The sequence below is a fragment of the Rhineura floridana genome, chromosome 9, assembly GCF_030035675.1.
Source record: "Rhineura floridana isolate rRhiFlo1 chromosome 9, rRhiFlo1.hap2, whole genome shotgun sequence".
Classification (NCBI taxonomy): Eukaryota; Metazoa; Chordata; class Lepidosauria; order Squamata; family Rhineuridae; genus Rhineura; species Rhineura floridana.
This window is the reverse complement of record NC_084488.1, coordinates 114,576,145-114,600,251: the sequence shown is the minus strand read 5'-3', so window position 1 is coordinate 114,600,251 and position 24,107 is coordinate 114,576,145. Positions and strand designations below refer to the sequence as shown.

Sequence of the window (24,107 nt, the reverse complement as noted above, 5' to 3'; positions counted from 1 at the left end):
TACTCCCCCCTCTTTCATTCCACTTACCATGTATCTCCTATACAAACAGCACTTACCATATATACATTAATACAGGAACATCACAAGGGGCCTCCAGCCAATAACAACAGCAATAAAACTCAGCCAATTGCTCAGGGTCTTGCTGAGACAACTTGGATGTCTGGTCTCAGCTGCAGGGACACTATCCATGGTCCTGATCCCACAGCTTAATTCTTCCAAGGTACTGAGTTTTGCCTTTTGCCTTGCCTTGGCTCACAATCCTGCCTACCTGAGGACCCAGGAGGTACTTGCCTCTCCTTGACTGGGCCATCAGCCTTCCTCAGTGGTGGGCAACCCTGCAGCTCACGACAGTCTACTAGGGCACCTCCACACATTACACAATAGTTGCATGTACACTGAAGTCTCCATGCAAACTCTGGATGTCATGTCTCCCGTCTATGTGCATCTAGAATCTCTGGCCCAATCAAAATTCCCTAGGTTTATGTACACTGGTGTTTCACTATCACTTGTGCGACATCCAAACTTCATGCGTTTCTGTTGGGAAGCACCACTGGAGCATATGCAGCATTCGTGCTGTTGCCTGCATTCACTCGTTGTTGTCTGGGTGCTATAGATGCTGCTTGCCTTTCTCTCTCACTCACTCCCTGCCTCCCCCTCTTTTTGCAAGCTGATAGAGGTCCTAACTCTTTCTCCATCTTCGGATTATCCAACCAGAACAGTCCTTACAAAAGTCGTCCTTTGAAGCTACCTTATGCCAAGTTAGTCTGTCAATCCAGCAAGACCTGTGCTCTCTGCCAGCAGCTGTCTGCGGAGGGGGGTATCCTTTTCCACCCTTGAGTTCATTTTTAACTGGAAATGCCAGCTGGGACTGTCTCTATGCAAAGCATGCCTCACTAACCTATGGTTCCCTCCATGTGGCTGTCCATGTGGCTTTGTTATATATATACACACACACATACTAGGGGCTGCTGCCCCTGCTCAGTTTGTTCACCATCTACCATCACCAAAGCTACCCCACCCCCATGGATCATTAAAGCTCCCCCCACAGGTCACCAAAGCTGACCCCTTCCCCCACAGGTTGCCAAAGCCCTCCCCCTTCCCCCATGGGTCACCAGAACCCTCTCCCTTGCCTAGCAACAGGGGACATCAGAACCCTCATCCTTCCCCCCAGAAAAATGTATGCAAAAATTATATACAAAGTGTATATATTAGGGAAGAGGCACCCTGAAATGCTGACAAATTTTCATGAGGATTTTCATTTTTTTAAAAAATCTCAAATTGATGTGGCAAACTGAATTCAAAATCAGAAAAATGAAAAACGGAGAGAAACTGTCGATCCCTCATGTAGGCTGATCTTTTTCTGATCCAACAAGGCAGCTCTTGTGTCAAAAAGACCTTGTTGATCTCACTTGTGATATGCTACCTCCTTATGTTCTCTTCTGTGGTCCACATTCTAGGTTTTTGTACAGCTTTTCCAGTGACTACAGCCATGCCCCATTGCCACTGTTGCTGACCTCTACAACAACCTACTTGTCCATCGTCGGAACTTGCTGTACCCATGCACAACCCACAGTCTGCTTCTTGAAAGAGGTTTGTGCGTTTTTCTCTCAACACTAATTGCATTGCACTTCCTTTACAACTTTATCCCCCAAAAGCTCAAACTGTAATCCAATTCAGTTACAGTCCAATGCTGGCAGCCATAGCATTGGCAAATAAGAGTCAAACAATTCAAATGTTCTCTCAGTGCAGCTTTGTAACTTGCTCCACTTGTGTGGCACTGGAGAAGGACGGGGGAGTGTGACCCTGTTATTCTTACTTGATCTCTCGGCAGCTTTTGATACCATTACCATGGTATCCTTCTGGGAAGACTTGGTGATATGGGTTTTGGAGGCACTGTTCCAATCCTACCTCCAAGGTTGTTTTCAGAGAATAGCATGGGTGATTGTCTTTTGGGCCGCTGGCAGTTGTGCTGTGGGGTGCCACAGGGTACCATCTTGTCCCCATGCTGTTTAACATCTATATGAAGCCTTTGGGAGTGGTCATCAGGAGATTTGGGGCGAGGTGTGAGCAGTACACTGACGATACCCAGCTATATTTCTCTTAACATCTGAATTGGGAGAGGCCCTGGACCGGTACATGGACCTTGTGATGAGCTGGATAAGGGCCAATAAACTGAGTCTGAATCCTCACAAGATGGAGGTGCTGTGGATTGGTGGTACCCAATTGCAGATAATCGATCAGTTGCCTGCTTTGGATGGGGTTGTACTTCTTCTGAAAGAGCAGCTTTGTCATCTGGAGGTGCTTCTAGATTCATCTTTGTCACTAGAGGCCAAGGTGACCTCAGTGGCTAGGAGTGCTTCGGTTTTACCAGCTTCAGTTGATAAGACATCTGAGGCTATTTCTGGACTAGGATAGCCTGACCACTGTTGTCCACACACTGGTAACCTCCAGGCTAGATTGCTGTATGTGAGCCTGCTCTTGAGGTTGGTCTGGAAGCTGCAGCTGGTGCAAAATGCAGCAACATGACTGCTCACTAGGGGAGGGTATCATCAACATGTCACCCTGCTGCTGAAAGAATTGCACTGGCTGACCATTAGCTACCGGGCCAAGTTCAAGGTTCTGGTTTTAGCTCTATACACCTTGGGACCAGGATACCATTTTATCCCTTATATACCCAGTCAGTCACTACACTCTTCAGTGAGAGCTTCCTGCAGATACCATCTTATCAGAAGGTCCCTTCCACACAACATAGGAAGCGGACCTTTGGTGTTGTGGCACCTACCCTTTGGAATTCCCTTCCCTTAACTATTGGACAGGCACCACCTTTTGTCTTTTTGGCACCTACTGATGACCTTCCTCTTTCAACAAGCCTTTACGTAGAGACCTGATCCCAGTATATGTCTGTGTTGGAACTGTTTTTTAAGATTTTTTTTTTTTTAATTTAAGATGTTTGTGGTGTTTTTATCACTTGTTTGCCACCCTGTGCTCCTTTTTGGGAGGAAAGGCAGGATATAAATTTAACAAACAAACCAATAATAATTAAATAATTTTAGGGAGAAACAGACACAAATTTTATTTATTTATTTATTTAATTTGCATCCCGCCCTTCCTCCCAGCAGGAGCCCAGGGAGGCACACAAGGCACTAAAAACACTTTAAAACATCATAAAAACAAATCTTAAAATACATTAAGACAAAACAGCGTTGAAAACATTTTAAAAACTTTTTTAAAAGGTTAAAAACATTATTAAAAACATATTAAGCAAATCTGACACAGAGACAGTCTGGGATAGCTCTCAACTTAAAAGGCTTGTTGAAAAAGAAAAGTCTTCAAAAGGCGCCAAAAAGATAGCAGAGAAATTTTCAGTTTCCTGATTAAGTTACTTCAGATCTAATGCACTCAATGGCTACAACAACTTTCTAAAAGGCAGGATAATTCACACTGGATTCACTCCAGAAGGAGAAAGGCTTTGATAGCAATGGTGGAAGTAGACCAGAATCTCCCAACTTACTGGCCTGCAGATGTTGGACTACAACTCCAATCTGCCAGGAAGCAGGCCTTCAGTGTAGTGGCACCTACCCTTTGGAATTTCCTCCCATTAAATATTAGACAGGTGCCACCTCTGTTATCTTTTCAGCACCTACTGAACACCTTCCTCTTTCAACAAGCCTTTTAAGTAGAGACTTTATCTCAGCCTATGTCTGTGTTGGAATTGCTTTTTAAGATTCTTTAAAAGCTTTCTTAAAAATATGTTTTCAAAGGTGTTTTGTTTTAATATATTTTAAAGTTTGTTTTGGAGATGTTTTAAAGTGCTTTTAGTGTTTTTGTTTGCCACTCTGGGCTCCTACTGGGAGGAAGGGCAAGATAATTTAATAGATAATAATAAATGAGTAATTTAATAAATAAGTAATAAATAAATGATCATATCAATAACACATGTACAGTGGAACATCACAACGAGCACTTTCCAATTTGCTAGTAGCTGCTGCCCTGATGAAGTAGGAATCAAGTGTTGCTACTTGATTCCTCTCTCTCTTTACACTGCAGAGGCTGGAGAGGAAGTCTCTTCGGACGCTCACAGACCTATCCAACAAAGCATGTTCCCGCTACGCCTTGTTTGGGAAAGAAAAAACAAGGCTCAGGTACAAAGGGAGCCTTTGGTGTCCTATGCATTTATGGCAGATCGGAATGTCCAAGGTTGAATCTCTGAATTTTCAGCAGTTGCTGTTCATTGTGGGAGCATGGAGAGATCTGTTTGGATTGGAATAAGTAAAGTACACCACAATTTAATGGAACGGTACTGGGATTGCTAGCATATCGATGCATGCATCTATCAATTAATATTCTTCAAACCGTAGTAGTGCATAGGAATCCTAGTCTAGGAGGGTATTCTGCCATATGAACATCAGACTACTTTTTAAATGTGTGTGTGTGTGTGTGTATGCTGCAAACACACTTTGGTGGGCACATAATTCTAAGCAAAAAGTTTATTTCTTGTCACAAACAAGAAACTAGTAACAAGCTTGTTTAGTGGCAGCTCAGTGATGTCTGCTGGAGAACTGGAAATCTCCAGATGCCCCATCAATTTCACCTTGGATTCATAAGGTTTGGAAGCCAAGCGAGTCCAAGCAACAAATGGTTGCATAAGGAGGCAATGGGCCCCATGTGGATTAACATGAGCATTCATTGGGTAGACCTGAACAATGCAGATGTATATCTGTCCAGTTCTAGCAGGTGAGAACCTGCAAGGGTGAGCTCAGCTCATCTAACCAGTGACCACGGGTCAACTGCTCTCTGTAGGCAGAGTGCATCCAATGGGCTGGGAACTGCTCTAAGAGAGGCCAAGTAGTAAAACAAGGTCAGGAAGCAAGACTAGGGTCAGAGTCAACAGGTCCAAGGACAGCTCCAAGGTAACAGGCAGCTTGCTCCAATAAGCTTCAATGTCAGACAAAGCCTTCGTATCTCTCAGTCAGCCCTGCTATCAGTCCAGGGTCCTGCTCCATCTCTGTCAGCGGGATTCTTCAGGCAGTAGGTTTCTGGCCTGCACTCATGTGCATTATCTCCTCCCTGCCTTGATTCTGGAGAGGTTGATTGACATCTTTGAAACGATGTGACAAAAGATCATGAACCTCTGGATACATAATCTGACACCTCCTGGATGAGTCTGGGTTGGGAGATTGGGGCTTGGAATTTCAAGCAGCCTGAACATGGAGTCTTGGCTGTTGGACCAAGCTTCAGCATCACTGAAGGGAATTGTACCCAGTTCCTCTGTTGATTGAATTGCATGACTAGAGGGCAGGGGTGGGGAACTGGCTCATCCCCCATGCTCCACTTCTGACAGGTGAGCAGGGCCATCAAACTACAAAGGAAGAAGTTCTCCAAGTGCACTCTCAGTTCTACCTTGTTTCTTTTGTAGCCCCAACTTTAATATAAACCGGAGCTGCCTGAACCCAAGCCACAGCTGCAAAGATTCCTGCTGAAAGTAGGGCTTGCTTTCAGTGCTGAATTTGACTGTGAGCCCTACTTCCGGCAGACATTAGCTTCACTCAAGAGCTCCCAAATAGAACCAATCCCAGGACGGCTTTCATTTGGCGCCAAATTTAAAAGGTGCTGTATGCAAACCTTACTTGCTGCTGAACAATTGGGAGCACCATTGAAGGCTCTGAATTGTTCCTTTATCTCCCCCACATCTGATGTTGTAAGACACACATTTGATATAGCGCAGTGGGAAGAAGAGCCTGGCTGGGAGTCCAGAGTCTGTGAGTTCAAATCCCCGCTCTTGTCTCCTGAGTGTCAAGGGCCAGCTAAAGATCACCCCCACAGTGAGTGGCTCAAGGGTTACGTGCCCTGCCACCAGTGCAGCTGTGGGCAAGCTGCATAGTCCCAAGGAGCCCAGTTGCCCCCCAGCTGGCAGTTGGGGACAAGGAAGGGGCCAGCTTGTGCAGCTATGGCAAGCTGAGCAGGCCCTAGCCAGCTGGGGAAGACTAGCCTCAGAGGGAGGCAATGGTAAACCTCCTCTGAATACCACTTGCCATGAAATCCCTATTCGTAGGGTCGCCATAAGTCAGGATTGACTTGAAGGCAGTCCATGTAGCTCAGGTGGGCATGGTTTAGGAGAAACAGCCTGTTGGGCCAATTTTGACTGAGGGGCCAGAGGTCCCCCATAGCATAAGACATCCATAAGCTCCTTGGTACCCCTGTCCTCCATGACCAGGTCACTGTTTGAGGTTAGATTGTGACAATAGCCCTATTATTGCCTGAACACATGTTAACAACACATTCTACAGCCGGGGGGCCACCACCGTTCTCATTTGGCTGAACATGCTTAGAGTGCTTCACATACTTGGGAACCCCTTGAACTAGTAGGATATCTGATTGCAGAGAGGATCCTTCACATGTTTAGCTGAACATTTAAGGCATTTAAGGATTTTGGAGATAGAGCTAGCATAAAGCCTCCCACATATATGCAGATACACACACATTGCTTCAATCTGTTGTTGTTGTTGTTGTTATTATTATTATTATTATTATTATTATTTGTTCACTTTTCTCACCAAGGTGCCCCAAAGTGACTTACGTTAACAAGTTAAAAACAAGAGTCAATAAAATCTAAAAACGCTTCTGACAATTAAAAACCAGATAAAAGAAATACAAATTCCTGCCTCACTGGAAGAGAGCATCAATAGTCAAGACCCCACACATAAAGGGCCAAAGGCCTGAGAAAATAAAAAGGTCTTTGCTTGGTGTCAAAATATGGATGAAGATTGTGCCAGGCATGCCTCCCAGAGGAGAGCCTTCGACAGCCAGAGGGGGGCACCTTTTCATGTTGCCACCCTCTGAACCTCCAATGGAGGGGGCACACAAAGAAGGATGTCTGATGATGATCACAGGGTCCGGGTTGGTTCATACGGGAAGACGTGGTCCTTGAGGTAATGCCTGAATAGGGCCAATATATAACAGTAACAGCAAAGGAAGTGAAGAGAATCAGAAAGATCCCGTGTATTTAGTTGGATCTGTGATGTGTGTATTCTGCTGCTGACACAAGAAGCTGTTTAGAAAGGTGGGCTGTTTTGAAGTAGCTGTGCTGATGTAAACTCCCATTATTTTCTGTGCCCGCATCTAGCTACTTGATAGCATTTACCCAGAAAAGTGTAAATGCTTCCTTTGAGGATGCCTCATCCCTGGCCGAAGGTGCTTCTGAAGTGCTTTCCAAGTGCTGCGATTCACTGGAAGAAGACTGCATCCAGAAGGAGGTGAGCATTCAAGAGCCTAAACGGCATTTTTCCACCTTGCCGGTTGTTGCAAATTTGCAGAAAATAGCAGAGCAGTATGTGCCCAGCAGGAATTGATAAGTCCTCCTTAGACCCTGCTTCCACAATCTGCAGAATTAGATGGCATGGTACTTGCTGAACTGTGCCACTTCCAGTTGCACATGGAAAAGTAGTATGTCAGGGATACAGGCTTTAACCTAGACTTCACCTTGACAAGCTGAGTGACATGGTCTACAGAATTACAACACAGCTCTTGCTGAATTGTATTGTGTTAGAACACATATTTGAATGCCCCCCCTTTAAAAATTGTTCTGCACCTAGAAAAGTAGCATGTCAGGGAGACAGCCTTCTCCCTGACATGCTAGTTTTCTAAATGCAGAATGATTTTTATATAGGGACTTTCAAGGATATGATTTCCCTATCTGGTTCTAACATGGTCTAATCCAGCAAAAGCTGGCACATGATTCTGCCAACCATTTCACTCACTCCTACATATTGTACTTCAGTGGGACTTTCTCCCAAGGAAATGTGGGAGTAATTGAAACATTAACGCAATGAGTCCAGGTATTCTGAAAAGGAATATTTAAAGCTTTACCTACAAGTCAGGTGTGGTGAACTTTTGGCCCTCTAGATGTTGCTGAACTAAAACTCCCATGAGTCCCAGGAAGCATGGCAAATGGCCAGGTAAGATGGGGGCTGTAGTTCAGCAACATTGGGGTGGCACAGGTCCCCCACACCTGACCTATAGGAAGGGAGGGGGAAGAAGCCAGATTTCGACTGGACATCAGGAAAAACTTCCTAACTGTTAGAGCCATACGACAATGGAACCAATGACCTAGAGAGGTGGTGGGCTCTCCGACACTGGAGGCATTCAAGAGGCAGCTGTACAGCCATCTGTCTGGAATGCTTTGATTTGGATTCCTGCATTGAGCAGGGGGTTGGACTCAATGGCCTTATAAGCCCCTTCCAACCCTGCTATTCTATGATTCTATGAAATTCAGTTTGCGCCTACCTAATTCACACTTTCTGAAACAATACTCAAATCAAAGCATAGCTATCCTTTGAAAATTTCTGAATTTTGTGGTGCAGTTCTCCAAACCCCCCCGAAAAAAAAGTGTGTTCAAAAATGCATATATTAGGGGCAAGTATGCATAAAAATACCAATATTGTGAAAATAAGGTACAAAAATGCATTATATTAGAGGAAACTGTTTGCAAAAATGTGTATATTCTACAACATTGCGTACACAAATATGTATATCAGGGGAAATGTGAATGAAAATGCTGATGAATTTTCATGAGGGCTTTTTTAAAAAAAAAAATCATAATCTGATGCGGATATGTGGTGAAGAGAATTTAAGATTAGAAGAATGAGCTACTGAGAGAAAATAAGTTTCTCTGCCCTGTTTTAGTTTATCCCTCACAGCACCTCTTTTTACATGCTCTGGTGTGACGCTCAGGGACGGTGCTAGTGTGGCCAGGCCAGTGTGACCGGTGGCCAGGTCAGGCCCTGACTGAGGGCCCCTCCTTAGGGTGTAGAGGGGTATTTATTTATTTATTACATTTATGTACCGCCCCATAGCCGAAGCTCTCTGGGCAGTTTACAGCAATTAAAAACAATAAAAACAAATATACAAATTTTAAAACACACACAAAAAAATTAAAAATACATTTTTTAAAAGAAAAAAAAACAATTTAAAAACACATGCTAAAATGCCTGGGAGAAGAGGAAAGTCTTGACCTGGCACCGAAAAGATAACAGTGTTGGCGCCAGGCACACCTCGTCAGCATAGTGCTCCTGTTCCACAATCCTTGGCAGCATCAGGTCCCGACCCTGCCATGGATCGTGGATAGGGAGCTCCCAGGCACCCCCTCTAATACAGTCAGCATGGGATTCAATAAGCCCACCCACACACCCCACCAACCTCTCCTGTCTCTGAGAAAGCTGTGCCACTCTGTGTACATGCCTGCCATCAACTAAGTGGGAGGCAGGAGCTTTCCTATGGGGCTGGCTAAGAAATACACACATCAAATCATGCTTCTTTCCATTTATATACTAGTGGAAAAGCCATCCTCTGATTGCCAGTTCTTCTGTAGCTCAATCACCACCATCCACACTGAAGAGGGAGTTATCAGCAAGTTTGCAGGGGGACGGACCCAAAGGTTTGCAGGAGGAAAACACTTTAGAAAAAAGCTAAAAAGGAGCCCCTCCCCCAAGTCCAATGAGGACTGTACATGCTCAGTGGCCACAGAACACTGAGTATCTGTTGTGTGTTGGTGGTGGTGGATGACAGGCAACTGGGGAAATGGAATGGAGTAGCGTGGAAAGGGGCTTGGCTGGCATGCTACACAGGAATTCTCCACACGGCAACATTTTATTGCAAGGCCCACTGGTGCAAAAGCTATTAAAGGCACAGGAATAGGCAGGGCTGTTTTCTCACCAGGCCACAAATCAACCCTACGGCAGGGCCTGCATTTCTTACTTTATGTGCAATACCTGGTTCACAGGTAGGAGTTACGCAGCCACAAGAGTGTCTGTTAACAATATTAAGGTGAAGCTTTGCCGGCCATAACAGTGCAGCAATGGGAAAAGCTTCTCTTGTAGGTTTCTGCATGTCCTGCAGTTGTTAAGGGCCCAAAGCTAGTGTCCATAAAGCACACAACAGCGACAATCAGGGGCTCTTTATGGGGTGTCCCTTCAAAAAAAGGTGATGATCCTTAGCAAAACTTCAGCAGCATTTATAGGTCTGGCAAGTTAATGTTTGATGCATTGATAAACCAAGCAATTCTTCCCACACTTTGAACTGCCCTTTTGTGATATGAACCTGGGAGGAAAATATCATTACTTTAATCAATGATGAAAGAGGTGTTTACTTGGAAAGGACAAATGGCATTTTCTCCCTTTCCTTTCTCTCTCTTTCTCTGGTGTGTTGGAAAACAACTTCATTCCTTTCGCACGTGACACATTATGGTCCAGAGACAATCTACCGATACTGACGCTGTGCAAAAGGCCTTGATCTCAAACCAGGATGGGGAGGCCCAATTTTATGCCAGCAATAAATGGGAACTGGTACAAATGCTGCCATTTCGACATCTGTGCCTAGTCAGCTGGGCATTATTGATGAGAATTTGAAAAGCAGCCACCCAAGCACGAGTTTCATTAATACCATGGTGAATCGATCACCTGCTCCCCATGGGTAGTGTTTGCATTTGTCAATGAGGGCTGGCATCTTGGTTAGTATCGAGCAGGACTAGGGAATGTAGGGGCATAAGAAAAGCCCTGCCAGTGGCCCATCTAGGTCAGCATCTGTCCTCACAGCAGCCAACCAGGTGCTGCTGATGGCCCTCCAGATGTTGCTGTACTAAAACTAGGTGCTAAGGTGCACGCTGAGCTGTAGAACCTGGCCGGGAGACCAGGTTTGGGCTTGTAAGGTCAATGGAATTATTCAGATGAGATCTGCAAAGAGTTTCCATGCTCACCATGGTGTCCTCGCAATACCGCTGATGTTGCTTTGATGATTGGCTTGTTGCAACTTTATTTGTATTAATACTCTGCCCACCACTTTGGGGGCCTTTCCCGAAAGAGAAGACGTGGTATATTTCATATCAGTGAGGTGAGGGTGGGGAGAGGTGACCTCAGGAACAGTCGGTGGTGCATGTTGGCTGGGCTGTCTCACCATGCCCATGCCATGCCACGCTCCCTGTGCCCCAGTGGAGGCTGGCCTATATGGGTCAAGGGGGCACTACCCCACCAACCTCAGCCTGCCCCTCAGCCTGCCTCCCTTCTTGCTTGCAGCCAGTCCAAGAGGTGGCCCTGGTACCTCTTTCGTAGTCTCAGGGTCGTCCTTGTAGAACTCAGCAGGGAGGAGGATGGGGACAAAAGCAGCACCAGCTGGCTGTGCCTGTCATTGGCTCTGGCGCCACCTACTGTTGGGCTGCCTGCCTTCTGCCCTACCAGCCCTGGCACTGGCCACCAATGGCCTCCCTCTGCGATCAGCGTCAGTGTCCAGAATTCAGGTCACCCCGCCTTCACCCACCACACTGACCATTACTAGATGACCTGCTTGCCCATGGTGGTCCTTGCCCCTTTGCCCTCCTCCCCTTTGGCGTTGCCTACGACTTGGCTTGACTCACGTCCACGTTGGCCAGCCACTCGTAGGCATTGCTGCTTTTGACCACATTAGGCTTAAATCCACGCTTAGTCACCGCACTGCGCGGAGCCACTTACCACCAAAGCCAAACATTTCAGTTTTCCACCTTCCAATGTGAATCAGAGGGCAATCCAAAGAGGCTAGAAGCTGAAACGTTTTGGTTTAAGACTTCAATGTCTCTCTTACATAAGAGAGTCACAGTAATATGGTTGGACTGCATGAACTCTAGGGTTCCTTCCACTTGGTGATTCTATTATTTTAAGTTTAAAGTCTGGACAGGAGATTACCTTAATAGCCCTGGTCTGGCCTAGAAAGAATTTTCTTTTATTGGGTAAATTAGAGGTGATATGTTGCCATGGGAACTATATAGCTGGACAATTGCTTCTTCTTACAGACTAGTCAGAGAGGGGGACGACCTCTCTTTCTTTCTCTCTCCCCCCCCCATTAACGATGATGAAATCAAGCTAGTTCTCTGTGTAAGAACGGACAAGCAGTTTGCCCTTTGAGACAGCTTGAGAAAAGAAACAGAGAGCTGTGGGTTGGGCCTCTGAAAAGCAAACAGCTTTGGGGATGGGTTGTCTGTCTCTCTTGAGATCTGATATGGGAGGTTGGCAGTCTGCCTCCATTTATGTTCAGTCTGTATATCTGTAAATAAATGCAGATATTACAAAACACCCTAAGCCTCCTGTGACGTCCTTCCAAAGGGAGCCAAACCTGGGAGAGTGCAGTACCCCTAGAACATCTCGCTACTTGGACAAGTGCAGAGAGATCTCTCACCCTCCCTCTCTAGAAAAATGATTTTTACTCATAGGAAATGGATATACAAGATGATGGATAGGCTAGATACCCCCCCCGGACATGCCTGGGATTCTCCCCACTTCATGGCAAACAGAGGAGCAATCAAAAGCCATTTCACTTCTGGTCCTTGCTCTCGATTCCTCTCTGCTGCCTTCTTTGTCTTGTTTACAAGGAACAGATTTTTTTTTTCCAGATGAAGAGTGAAAGACAGGCTCAGTGGCAATTTCACCTTCACGCACAGCAAAACTGATCAAATGCTGAGTGTGGTGGTGTTGTGGAAATGCCTTCTAAATATCACAGTGTAAGAAACGTGGTTTTAGCGTGGTTTTCCTTAAGGGAAAAACCCCCTATGAGACCCCAAAAATGGTCTCCTGTGGAAGACCCACGACAGAGACAAGTGTGAATCAGTTTTAAAAGCTTTTATTTTCGTACTTGCAAGGACGGGTGACTACCAGAAGGCAGACACACCCAAATGACATTTGTACAAATCTTTTATCCCCTAGCCCGACACTTCATGCCCTCCCCTGTTTTCCCCATTGGTCAGGTACTTCCAGGGTTCACAGCCTATCAGATCCGCCTGTCCCTGTCACATGAAACTCCTCCCCTGTTTACATCTCCCACTCCTCAGTTTTAGGCTACCTTATACCCTTATTTATTATTTCCCATATATGGTATTTTACTCCCCTCCCCTCCTCATTAACTAAGCATAAAAACTCCCTTTACATCAAGCAAAGCAATGAAGGGCTAAAAACATCAGCTGAATTAGTCAAGTGTAAATCCCCTGTCTATTTTAAAGTGGAACTTTGACCACAAACTGTCTGTTCTGGCTGCTTTGTTTGAACTTCAGACAGATGTCCTATTCTAAGAAAAAGCCCCTTTTCTCTATCTACGTTAACTCCAGCTTCTATAGAATTATCTACTGCAAACAGTCTATTAACCTATTAACCATTTATTCTTAACAATCAAAATCACACATTTTATTTATCCTTAACATATTCTGAAAAAGCAACACAATATATACACTTCTCACAACAGCAACCCTCAAATGATGGAACGAATGACAATCCTTATACACAGGGCCACCAACATTTGAATAGGAAGGGTCCATTTCTACCAGGCCCAAGGCCAGCACGGGGCTCAGAAACTTCATTTTTTGAAAAAAGTAAGCTTCTATGTGCTCTGGAACAAAGTTATGCACACCAAAATGTAAGTTGCCCCCCGCCTGCAATTTCTGTGAAATGTACTAATGGTGGGGATGGGTGAGAATTTCAATTCAGTTCACATTTCCAACTGATTTTATGAAATTTGCACTTTCTGAAACAAGATGGGAACCAAAACACAGCCATCCCTCGAAATTCTCACTTATTCAAATGCCACGATGCAGTTCACCAACTTCTTTGATCTTAGAATAATAGAATCATAGAATAGTACAGTTGGAAGGGACCTATAAGGCCATCAAGTCCAACCCCCTGCTCAATGCAGGAATCCAACCTAAAGCATACCCAACATGTGGCTGTCCAGCTGCCTCTTGAATGCCTCCAGTGTCGGAGAGCCCACTACCTCTCTAGGTAATTGGCTCCATTGTCATATGGCTCTAACAGTTAGGAAGTTTTTCCTGATGTCCAGTCGAAATCTGGCTTCCTGCAACTTGAGCCCATTATTCCGTGTCCTGCACTCCGGGACAATGGAGAAGACATCTCTGCCCTCCTCTATGTGACAACCTTTCACGTACTTGTGCTATCATATCTCCCCTCAGTCTTCTCTTCTCCAGGCTAAACATGCCCAGTTCTTTCAGTCTCTCCTCACAGGGCTTTGTTTCCAGTCCCCTGATCATCCTTGTTGCCCTCTTCTGGACCTTGTGCTGAATGTGCACAAAGAAAGAAAAGTGGGCAGGCAGGCTGGCACACGTGCTGTTGCCAAAAGCTATAAGCTTACTCAGTTAATGTGATGTGCATGTCTTGCCAGTCACAGCTTTGACTTCACTCATTGGCTAAAAACCTGAAAGGGAGGGGATTGGAGCAGCCAACCAACATCACCTCAATTTCTTCACTCAAAACAGGAAACTGATTCTTCATACAGAATTTTTGTGCAAAAAATGAAAAATAAATGGGGGATCAAAGCGGAAAGCATGTCTTCTGAGGTGCATCTCATCACAACATTGATGTCCTTTTGTTGGCACGTGAAGACATTCCTGTTTGAACAGGCTTTGGGGCAGGGGTGAGAGGAAGGGCAGCAGCTCAGTGGTAGATCACTTGCTTTGCAGGCAGAAGGTCCCAGGTTCAACCCCTGGCATTTCCAGGTAGGGCTGGGAGAGACTCTCGCCTGAAACCTTGGAGAGCCACTGCCAGTCAGTGTAGACAGTACTAAGGTAGATGGACCAATGGTCTGACTCAGTATAAGGCATCTTACTATGCTCCTATGTGTTTGCCGTCTGTCCCCCCCCCTTCAGCAATATAGACTGAATACATAAATATTGTGCCTTTGGATTTCTGTTGCAGCTGGGTTTTTTAATTGTTATTTATAACTGAATTCTATATTCTGTTTTGTGACATTTTAATATATAAAATTCTTGTTTTGGACTGTGCATGTTTCTTCCCTGGGATCTTGGGGTGAACAGAGGATTACAAATACTTTTCATTAAATTAATTAATTTATTCGGAACGGAACCAAATGGAAGGGAATTGATTAATCATGGCTTTGAAACTGGCCCCCGTGGCTGGAGGTGTCCCATCACACATGAGGTCTGCATTGTTCCACATGCAAAATCCTGCTTGGTTGAGTTCTGCTGCGAAATCATTGCCTGCCTTTTCCTCCCCAGGTGTCAAAGCACACTGCCCAAATCTGCGAAAAACTCTCAGCTAAAGATGAAAGAATTGACAAGTGTTGCAATGGAAGCTGCCGCAAAGGAAATGGCAACTTGCCAAAATATTTATGCATCTATTCACTGCCGTGGGACAAGCCTGTCGATCGTCCTGAACACCAAGGACCGTCTCAGGAGTGCCTTTGTAATCTTGACTGTAGACAGCGAGAATTGAATCGGTAAGCGGATTCAGAATGGGCTTATTTATTATGAATTAATGTGTGCTCATTAATAATTGTTAAGATCTCCTGGTTCTGAACCCAAAGTTATTCACGTGTTTTAATTCCCACTTTGCCATAAGCATGTTCCGATAGGGTGGGGAAACCTACTTATTTGCCACTTTTTTCAATCAACGTGGCTGTGAGTGTAAACATGGTGGTTAAAGATTAACTGACTGGTGGCCAGCTCGTTTCAAGGCCCAGTTCAATGTGCTCACATTAGTGCTTAAATCCTTTAACAACTTAGGTCCCAAATATCTGAAAGACCACCTCCTTCCTTGCAGACCCTCTCAGGTGTTAAGATTAGCAAAGGGGGCCCTTTTGGTAGTTCTGACACCCTCAGATGTTCAAGGGGTGGTGACATAGGAGAGGGCCTTCTCTGTGGTGGCCCCTTAAGTTGTGGAACTCCCTCCCCACTGAGGTGTGCCTGGCAATGTCACTTTACCCTGGCCTTTGACACCTGAGGCATATATTTTTCAGAACCTATTTTTTATGATTTTTGTGATTGTAAGTTGTTTTTAAGGATGTGTTTAAACTGTTGCAACCCACTCTAGGAACACAGGGCAAAGGGCGGGTAATAAATTAAAATCATCATCATTATCCAACGATAGCACCATCAGTCCATCTAGCTCAGTAATGTCTACCCTGACAGGCAGTGGCTTTCTAGGCTTTCGGACAGGGGTCACTCCCAGCCCTACCTGAAGATGCCAAGAATCAAACCATGGACCTTCTGCATGCAAAGCAGTTGCTCGGCCACTGAGCCATGGTCCTTCCTTAGCTGTCCTTGCAGAGAGGTCTGGCATCTTAGACACCAAATAAAAACATTCAAGTTCTCCTTGATATTTAAGGGCCAAGCTACATGTTGTGATGAACACATGCTGAAACTGATAGTGTATTTTGAAGGAAAACCACACCACCGGCCCTGATCTGGATGTTCCTGATCTGGATCAGAGCCTGCCCTCAGTTCCCTGTCTAAAATTGCCCCATGCCTCCATCTTCTATCAGGGCCCACAAGCTGCTGTTTGGGCAGGCCCCAATCCAGATTGGGAGCATGTCCTGGATTTGGGGGCCCCGAGGCAGTTTTTTGTTCAGAATCTAAGTGGCCAGTTTTAAGGGGACTTTTTAAAAAGTGCGTATATCATAGCATGCACTTTGGCCTTTCACATATTGCAAGAACGATAGAGGCATTTCTGGCTTGAATGGAATGGACTCGGATCTGGAATTGGGCTGGCGGGAGCGGTGGGCTTTTCCATTGTGAATTGTGTCTTCTGGAACGAGTCTTTTTGTTCCCACTATTTTGCAATGGGCGTATAGTAGATGGCTTGGATTAACTGGGGTGACTATTTGTTCCGATTTGCTTATTACAGATTTTAAGACATTATTCATTTGGTGTGGAACTGTGAGCACCATTGTTGAAAAGTGCCACTATTGATTTTTTGGTATTTAGTGAATGCTTGGCAATGCAATTATTGCATGGCTAAGGCTTTTTTTCAAATGTGGCTGTAACTCAACAATGCAGCACTATGCTTTGCATGCAAAAGGTCCCAGGTTCAGTCATCAGTGTCCCCAGGTAGGGCTGGGAATGTCCCCTGCCTAAAACCCTGGAGTAGTGATAGTAGGAGGATCTGTCGATTTCACTTCTCTCAATTTCTCATTTTTCCAGTCTGAAATTCAGCATTTCCATTTCTGCAGCAATTTGTGATTTTTTAAAAAAGAAAATCCTCATGAAAATTCTTTAGCATTTTAGTGCAAATTTCTTCTAATAAACACATTTTTGTATGCAGTTTTGACTAATGTATATGATAAGAGGAGTGTGAACTGAAGGGTTAATGTGCATAATAACAGCCCGTTGTGCACATCCACCAGGCCCCATGGAGAATGTGCACATGAACCATCCATGAGGAGGGAATTGTGTACATTTCCTAGTTAATGTACATAATCTCTAATAGGCCTTGGGAAATGTGCATATATCGCCCAAATTCTATACATTCTCTGGACATTGTGCATAATCCTCTACTGGCTTTGGGGGATGTGCATCTTTCAGCTAAAATCTGTACATTCTCTGGCTATTATGCATAATCCCCAACAGGCCTTGGGGTATGTACATAAATCACCTGAATTTTGTACATGCTGAATTCTTTCCTGGCCTGGAGGTCAAATATACCCTCAAATGCACAGATGTTATATCCTGAGGTCTCAGGATATGGAAGCATAGAATCTTGTGTACTGACGAGTGCTTAGAATGGACTAATTTGGAATAACCAATTCACTGAAAATCTGAATTACCCCTGAAATGGCATGATTTCCAGGTGAACTGAGTGCAAATTAAGTTCCTTTTGTGATGGAACTTTGGGAGACTCTTAATTCAGACTTTTTTTTAATTCAGTAATGTGTGTGTGTGTGTGTGTGTGTGTGTGTGTGTGTGTGTGTGTGTGTGTGTGATTGCACTAAACTCTGTGTATGAATGAGGCCATTGCATTGACCATTTTTGCCTATCTGAAAAGCAGTGCTGCTGTTTAAACATAAAGGTCGTAATTGTTGGGAGAAATAAATAAAACAACTGTTCACATCACATTGTGTGTGCATTTTGATGTTTTCTTAGTCCTAACTATATTTTGTTATAGCTTGTAAAATTCTGGAGGGGGGGGGAGAAATGCTAAGGACCATGTGGATGAATTGTAAATTGAAGTGAAATGGCATTAGTTGCTTTTGGGGTGGGGGGGTGAACTTGAACTTGAACTAATTCCTTTTTGGAGGGAGGGAACTGGTACTGAAACTAATTCCTTTTTTAAGCAAACTTTCCAGTCATTGACAGAAAAAGAATAGAAGCTCCAATTTGTGTAATGCTGCCAGGCTAATGCAAACAAAATGTTCTGAGACGCTTTTCTTTCTGTTGTAGCTATATTCATTACTTTGCTCAGATATTTCCACGTACACCAGAGGCCCTCCTCGTCGCTCTGTATGAAAAAAACCTAAATGTGGTAAATACATGCTGCAGGGCTGAGAACAGGACAGCTTGCTTTAAAGAACAGGTAAAATACAATATACTTCTGAAAGCTCATTCTTGCACACTCCTGTCTCAAGTCTCACCCCCATGGCATATCAATGTGAAAAACTGTTCTAAACAAACCATTCCCTCTCCCCGAAATCCATATGGGGAAGCTGTGGTCCCCAAGATGTTGTTGGGCTCTAATTCCCATCAGCCCAAGCTGGCCTGGCCAGGAGTCAGGGATGATGGGACTTGTAGTCCATCAATATCTGCAGGATCACAAGCTCCTCATCCCCACCTGAAAGAATTCTCAGCAGTCCCAGCTAGTACTGTGCTGAAACCTGTCCTCCGATTTCTTTTTCCTGCCTCTTTTGCAGGGCACCTTAGAATTAGGGACGGTAGAGGAATACGATTCAGTTTGCTTTTAAAGGCAAACCTACCAAAATGACATGATTGATAGCTTGTTTTATGATGACTTTAAATGTGATAAAATTTAGGTAATCAGTTGGAGTTATTGTTGGATCTTTATGTCTTGAAATGATTTGAAACGATTGTTATGTTTTTGGGCTCCTGCTGGGAGCAAGGGCGGGATATAAATCACATAATAATAATAATAATAATAATAATAATAATAATAATAATAATAATAATAATAATAATAACAACAACAACAACAACAACAACAACAATAATAAATGATTGCTATTGATGTAGTGATTTGCATTTTTGTGCTATTGTAAGCCACTTTGAGCATATTTATATGGAAAAGTGGCATATAAATGTGAGTAATAAATAAATAATAAGTAATAAAATAGCATACAAAAATGCATTCCATTCAGGAAAAATTGCTTTATGAAAATGTGTGCATTGGGAGAGATTTGCACAAAATTGCTGGTGAATTTTCATGAGAACTTTTTTTTAAAAAAATCACAAATGGATGTGAAAATGTGGAGAGCTGAACTTAAGATTGAAAGAAATGAAAAACTGAGAGGAACCGAAATGGACAGAGCCGGCCATCCTTACCTAGCATACAGTCTGAAGTGGGGGTACAATTGGAGATGCATGGGACATGGGACCAAACCTTGTATCCCCCTTCCGTCAGCAGCACCTGGTGGCTCCATGTCAGTGGGGCAGTGGAATCCACTCCAGGTTTTTGTACAAACTTCCAAGGAACTGTCCAGGGTGCTTAAATCTATGCCCAAAATAGGTTTCGCACCTGGGACAGCCTCTTGAAAGTTTGGACTAAATTTCAGAGCAGATTTCACTGCCCCACTGACATGGAGCCACCAGCTGCCAGTGTCTTCTGTGGTCACTCAATTCCTATGAGGATATTCAGGCTTTGCCATCCCATGGCCGATGGTTCCCAGTTGCATCCCCTTCATTTTTCCTTATCACAAATAGGAGTCATTCCCTTCTGTGGGAGAGAACTGATTGGGGGGAAACTGAGTTAGAAGCAAAATCTGGTTGTTGCTCCAGACATTCATGACTGCAACATTACGATGGGAAGGGAAGCCGGAGGCAAAGATGGTCCCGGTGTCAGTGGGGCAGTGAATCTGCTCTGGGTTTTAGTCCAAACTTCCAAGCACCTAGGACAGCTCCTTGAAATGTCAGATTCACGGAGCCACTGATATTGGGGCCACCAGTCTCCACTGGAAGCTAGACATCTATTATCCCTACAGTCAGTATCAGATTGCAGCCCTTTAATGCCACCCTTAGAAGTGAATGCCTCCGAATGGCTTCTGGCAGAGAAATGAATATAGCCTTATCACACTGAGAAGCCTTCACTGGGTATTTTTTATGATGGTAATGATTTTACATGTAAAAGCTCTTCGTTCGTGCCATTTTACCCTTTTCTTTCTGCACTCTAGAAATTCCCAGCAAAGACATTTGGTTTGATTTCAAAAGGAAACTACATGTGTTCAGTTTATACAGATTACACTTTCCTAGAATTCAAGAAGAGGTGAGTGCTATATACCCTCCTTGACTGTTTTTGACTGACTGGAATGCGTCCTTGAACTCTGATAATGCCTTCTGCTTGCCTGGATGGATGAAGGACTGAGAGGGATGTGTGAGTATGTTTAAAACTCTGCCTAGTGTACGCCACCCTTTTTGTTTGGAGACCCCCTATTCCCCTCACAGAGCTGCAATTATCAGAGTTCCCCGAGAAGAAGGGCTGTTTGTTAAACCACTCTGAGAATTGTAGCTCTGTGAGGGGAATAGGGGTTTCCCAACAGCACCCTTCACAACCTACATTTCCCAGGATCCTTTGGGGAAGCCATGACAGTTAAAGCGGTATAAGAGTGCTTTCAGTGTATGGTGCAGATGTGACCAGTGTAATAGCAGCTAGGAGTTTGTAGGCAGGAAAGTGAAGCTTGACAATGACACCTAAAGCAGAGATAGGAAACCTCAGGCCTGGAGGCTGAATGTGGCCCTCCAGGTCTCCCTATCTGGCCCTTGGGACTCTCACCAGGCCACACCCCTTCGCAGGCCTGCTCTATGCCCTCCTCAAGGGCATATGCTAGCCTGGACTGCATCTCTAAACTTTGATAATGCCTCTTAATTGCCTTGGTGAGGGATGGGGAAATGTGTGTGTCTATATACCTCTTATCTTTGTGTGGTTGGAAGGTAGCTTCTGAATGCATTCCATGCTAGTCCTACTCTGAGTAGACCCACTGAAGTTAATAGACATTAGTAATGTAGGTTCATTCATTTTATTTTATTTATTTATTTATTTATTTATTAAATTTATTGTCCCACCCTTCCTCCCAGAAGGAGCCCAGGGTGGCAAACAAAAACACTAAATGCACGTTAACACATCTTAAAAACAAAAGACTTTAAAACATATTAAAACAAAACATCTTAAAAACATATTTAAAAAACAACTTTAAAAACATCTTAAAAAGCAATTCCAGCACAGACGCAGACTGGGATAAGGTCTCTACTTAAAAGGCTTGTTGAAAGAGGACTGTCTTCAATAGGTGCCAAAAGATAACACAGATGGCACCTGTCTAATATTTAAGGGGAGGGAATTAATTTTCATGGGTCTTCTCTGAGTAGGACTTAGTTGAATATAGCCCTCTGCTTTAGGGAGAGGGGTGTATGTATCTGTATCTAACATGGCCAGGATAGTTTGCAAGGTTTAGTTTTCATTCTGAGCTTCTGTAAAATTGGGTACATATGATCTTTATATGTACAATTAATACATGAACAACAAGAAGAAGAAAATGGAATGGACTTGCCAGTGAACACATTCAAAACGGGCACCATTCTTTGGACTATTCTATACAAAGGCACATCAAGATCATTCTGTCCATCCTTAGGTCTATCCCTAGTTATACTCAACGCTGTCCTTCTATTTGCAGAAGACTCTTTGATCCAACAGAGGTTTCTGTGAGTGGAAGGGGGAGATGGACAATTTCCACAATTTCTTCCTTTCTGTGCCATCTCCCAGACTGCTCCAGAGGGTTCCCCAAGGCTCAGGAGCAGATTTGGGTGGGGACAGGGGCCTACAGAGGGAATGAGGAATCCATGAAAAATACCACCCTTATCTTCCATTCATGGAAGCCTCCAATGAATCAAACAACCTTCAGTGAATGGAAGGAGGCAGCTGGATAATGGTCAGTCTCACTTGAAATGTGCTGCATAAATCCTAAATATGATCATTAGAGCTCACTAATTTGTTGATTAGATAGGGGAAGGGTCTTAGCTGAGTGGGAGAGCATCTGCCTTGCAGGCTGAAGGTCCCAGGTTCAACCCCCGACATCTCCAGTTAGGGCTGGGAGAGACTCCCTGTCTGAAGTCCTGGAGAGCCACTGCCAATCAGTGCAGACACTACAAAGCTAGATGGACCCAATGGTCTGACTTGGTATGAGGCAGCTTCCTATGATGCTATTAATCCAGGGGTGGAGACCCTGTGCCCCCCCAAAAAAAATGTTGTTGGAGCTCAACTCCCATCAGCCCCAGAGAGCATGGTCAAAGGCCAGGGAGAAGGAAAGTCGAAATCTAGCAGCATCTGGAGGTTGACATTTCCCTCACCTCTGGGTTCATCAATTAAAAACGGATTAAGCAATGAACTGATGAAACACTGCAGCCCCAATAATAATATTCAGTATTTATACAGCATATTTCAATAAGAATGCATTGCTGAGGAGTCAAGCAATGTTTTTAATAAAAAGAAAACCCTGTATAGTTATAACAATTACAGAGGCAAGCGCCATCTTAGCAGAGGCATTGCCCAAGTAAAGAACTTTCTAAAATAGCTCCTGCTGTGACACACATCATCTTTTTTCTTCAAAATGATTTAGTCACATGTAAGTTTACACAAATGGACAGTGCAATCCTTTGCATGTTTACTCAGAAGCAAATCCCACTTGTGCTCAATGAGGCTTACTCCCTTTAATTATGTTCAGGATCATAGCCTCAACTGATAAAATGATTAATGAGGTAAGAGATTAAAACTAGTTTGGCTATATTGTCTAAGATTTCTTTATTTAGATGAATGAATGAAACTTTATTTTTACCCCGCCCTTTTTCCAAACTGGAACTCAAGGCGGCTTACAAATAAAACTACATGTAGTTAAAAACATACAAGAATATACAATTAAGATACAATTAAACTATACGCAACCTTAAAACCATGAAACAAGCACTTATAATACTAAAAAATTTTTTAAAATAATACAAATAACAGCATAAAACAATAAACAAACCTTGTAGAGCCCAATCCTAAACACCTTCTATCTCAAAAGCCTGTCGGACAGCTCAGGTTATTCCTAGTTGCACAGATCTGCAGCAAGGAATATGTATTCTATATTCAAAAAGTGTATATTCAATGGGATAAAAAAACCCCATTGAGCAAGTATAAATCCTTGCACTAATGGAATACCACCCACTGTCTTTAAGGTTCCACAAGAATCATTGCATTTGAAGGGGTGGGCTGACCATTGTTCCCTTGCATAAGATTTGGGACGGGTCCATATAAAGTGCTAGTAACATAACTTTATTTATTCATCTTGTAGACTGAGAGAGCACTATCACAAGATGCTTCCCAGTGCCTCTGAAGATACCATTAATGGTCTGGTTGAGCAGAGGGCCACTTTTGCCTCTACCTGCTGCCATTTGAATGCACCTCCATCCTATTGTGGATTGAAGGTAAAGAGCCATCTCTCTAGGTCAGCTCTTTGGGGAAAGAGCCCTTGGACTTCTGGTTTCTAGAGCCCCCTTCACACATGCCCTGTGCCAAAGGACATCACACATAGGAAAGAGCTGCAGGAGTGTCCTGTTAGCCCTGCCCCCAAAGTCACATGGGGGTGCCAGCCCCAATCGTATATTTACTTGTATGTGCTGCAGAGGTGTGTTCGTATGCCTGGTTTTCTATTATACAGTAGAGCCCCACTTCCCGGCATTCCGCTAATGCGGCGGCTTTCCTCCCCTCTTTAAAAGCTGATTTTGCGGCATTTTCGTGCAACGCGCCCCATTAAAGTCAATGGGGTTCCGCCTTACGCCGATTTCCGCTTTACGGCAGGGGTCCGGAACGGAACCTGCCATATAAGCGTGGCCCTACTGTACATAAAGGAACTTCAGCAAGACAAGGACGTGAACTGGCTCAAAGTCTGAAGCCAGCAAACATTATTAAGGCAACCAAAGGAGGAAAATGATGAAGGGAAGCAGCAGTTGCAGACAAGAAAAGTCAAGGGACAGCATCAAATAAGGATGTAAGACAGCATCATTTCCCATTCCACCCTGTATTCATTGCATGCAGCACTGTTTCTGTTCCACTGCAGTGCATCTTCTGCCAAAAATGACATTATTCATCTCACTA

General features: G+C 44.1%; 1 protein-coding gene across 1 annotated transcript in view; it reads left to right on the top strand.

Annotated features, from left to right (window-relative positions):
• Positions 1–24,107, top strand: part of GC (GC vitamin D binding protein) — a 61,427-nt gene that overhangs the window by 32,888 nt on the left and 4,432 nt on the right. The window contains exons 5-11 of the mRNA XM_061583425.1: positions 1,458–1,590; positions 4,048–4,142; positions 7,124–7,253; positions 15,038–15,258; positions 18,197–18,329; positions 20,155–20,246; positions 23,305–23,437. Of these exons, the coding sequence (XP_061439409.1) occupies positions 1,458–1,590; positions 4,048–4,142; positions 7,124–7,253; positions 15,038–15,258; positions 18,197–18,329; positions 20,155–20,246; positions 23,305–23,437 (937 nt within the window). The remainder of the gene's footprint in view (positions 1–1,457; positions 1,591–4,047; positions 4,143–7,123; positions 7,254–15,037; positions 15,259–18,196; positions 18,330–20,154; positions 20,247–23,304; positions 23,438–24,107) is intronic.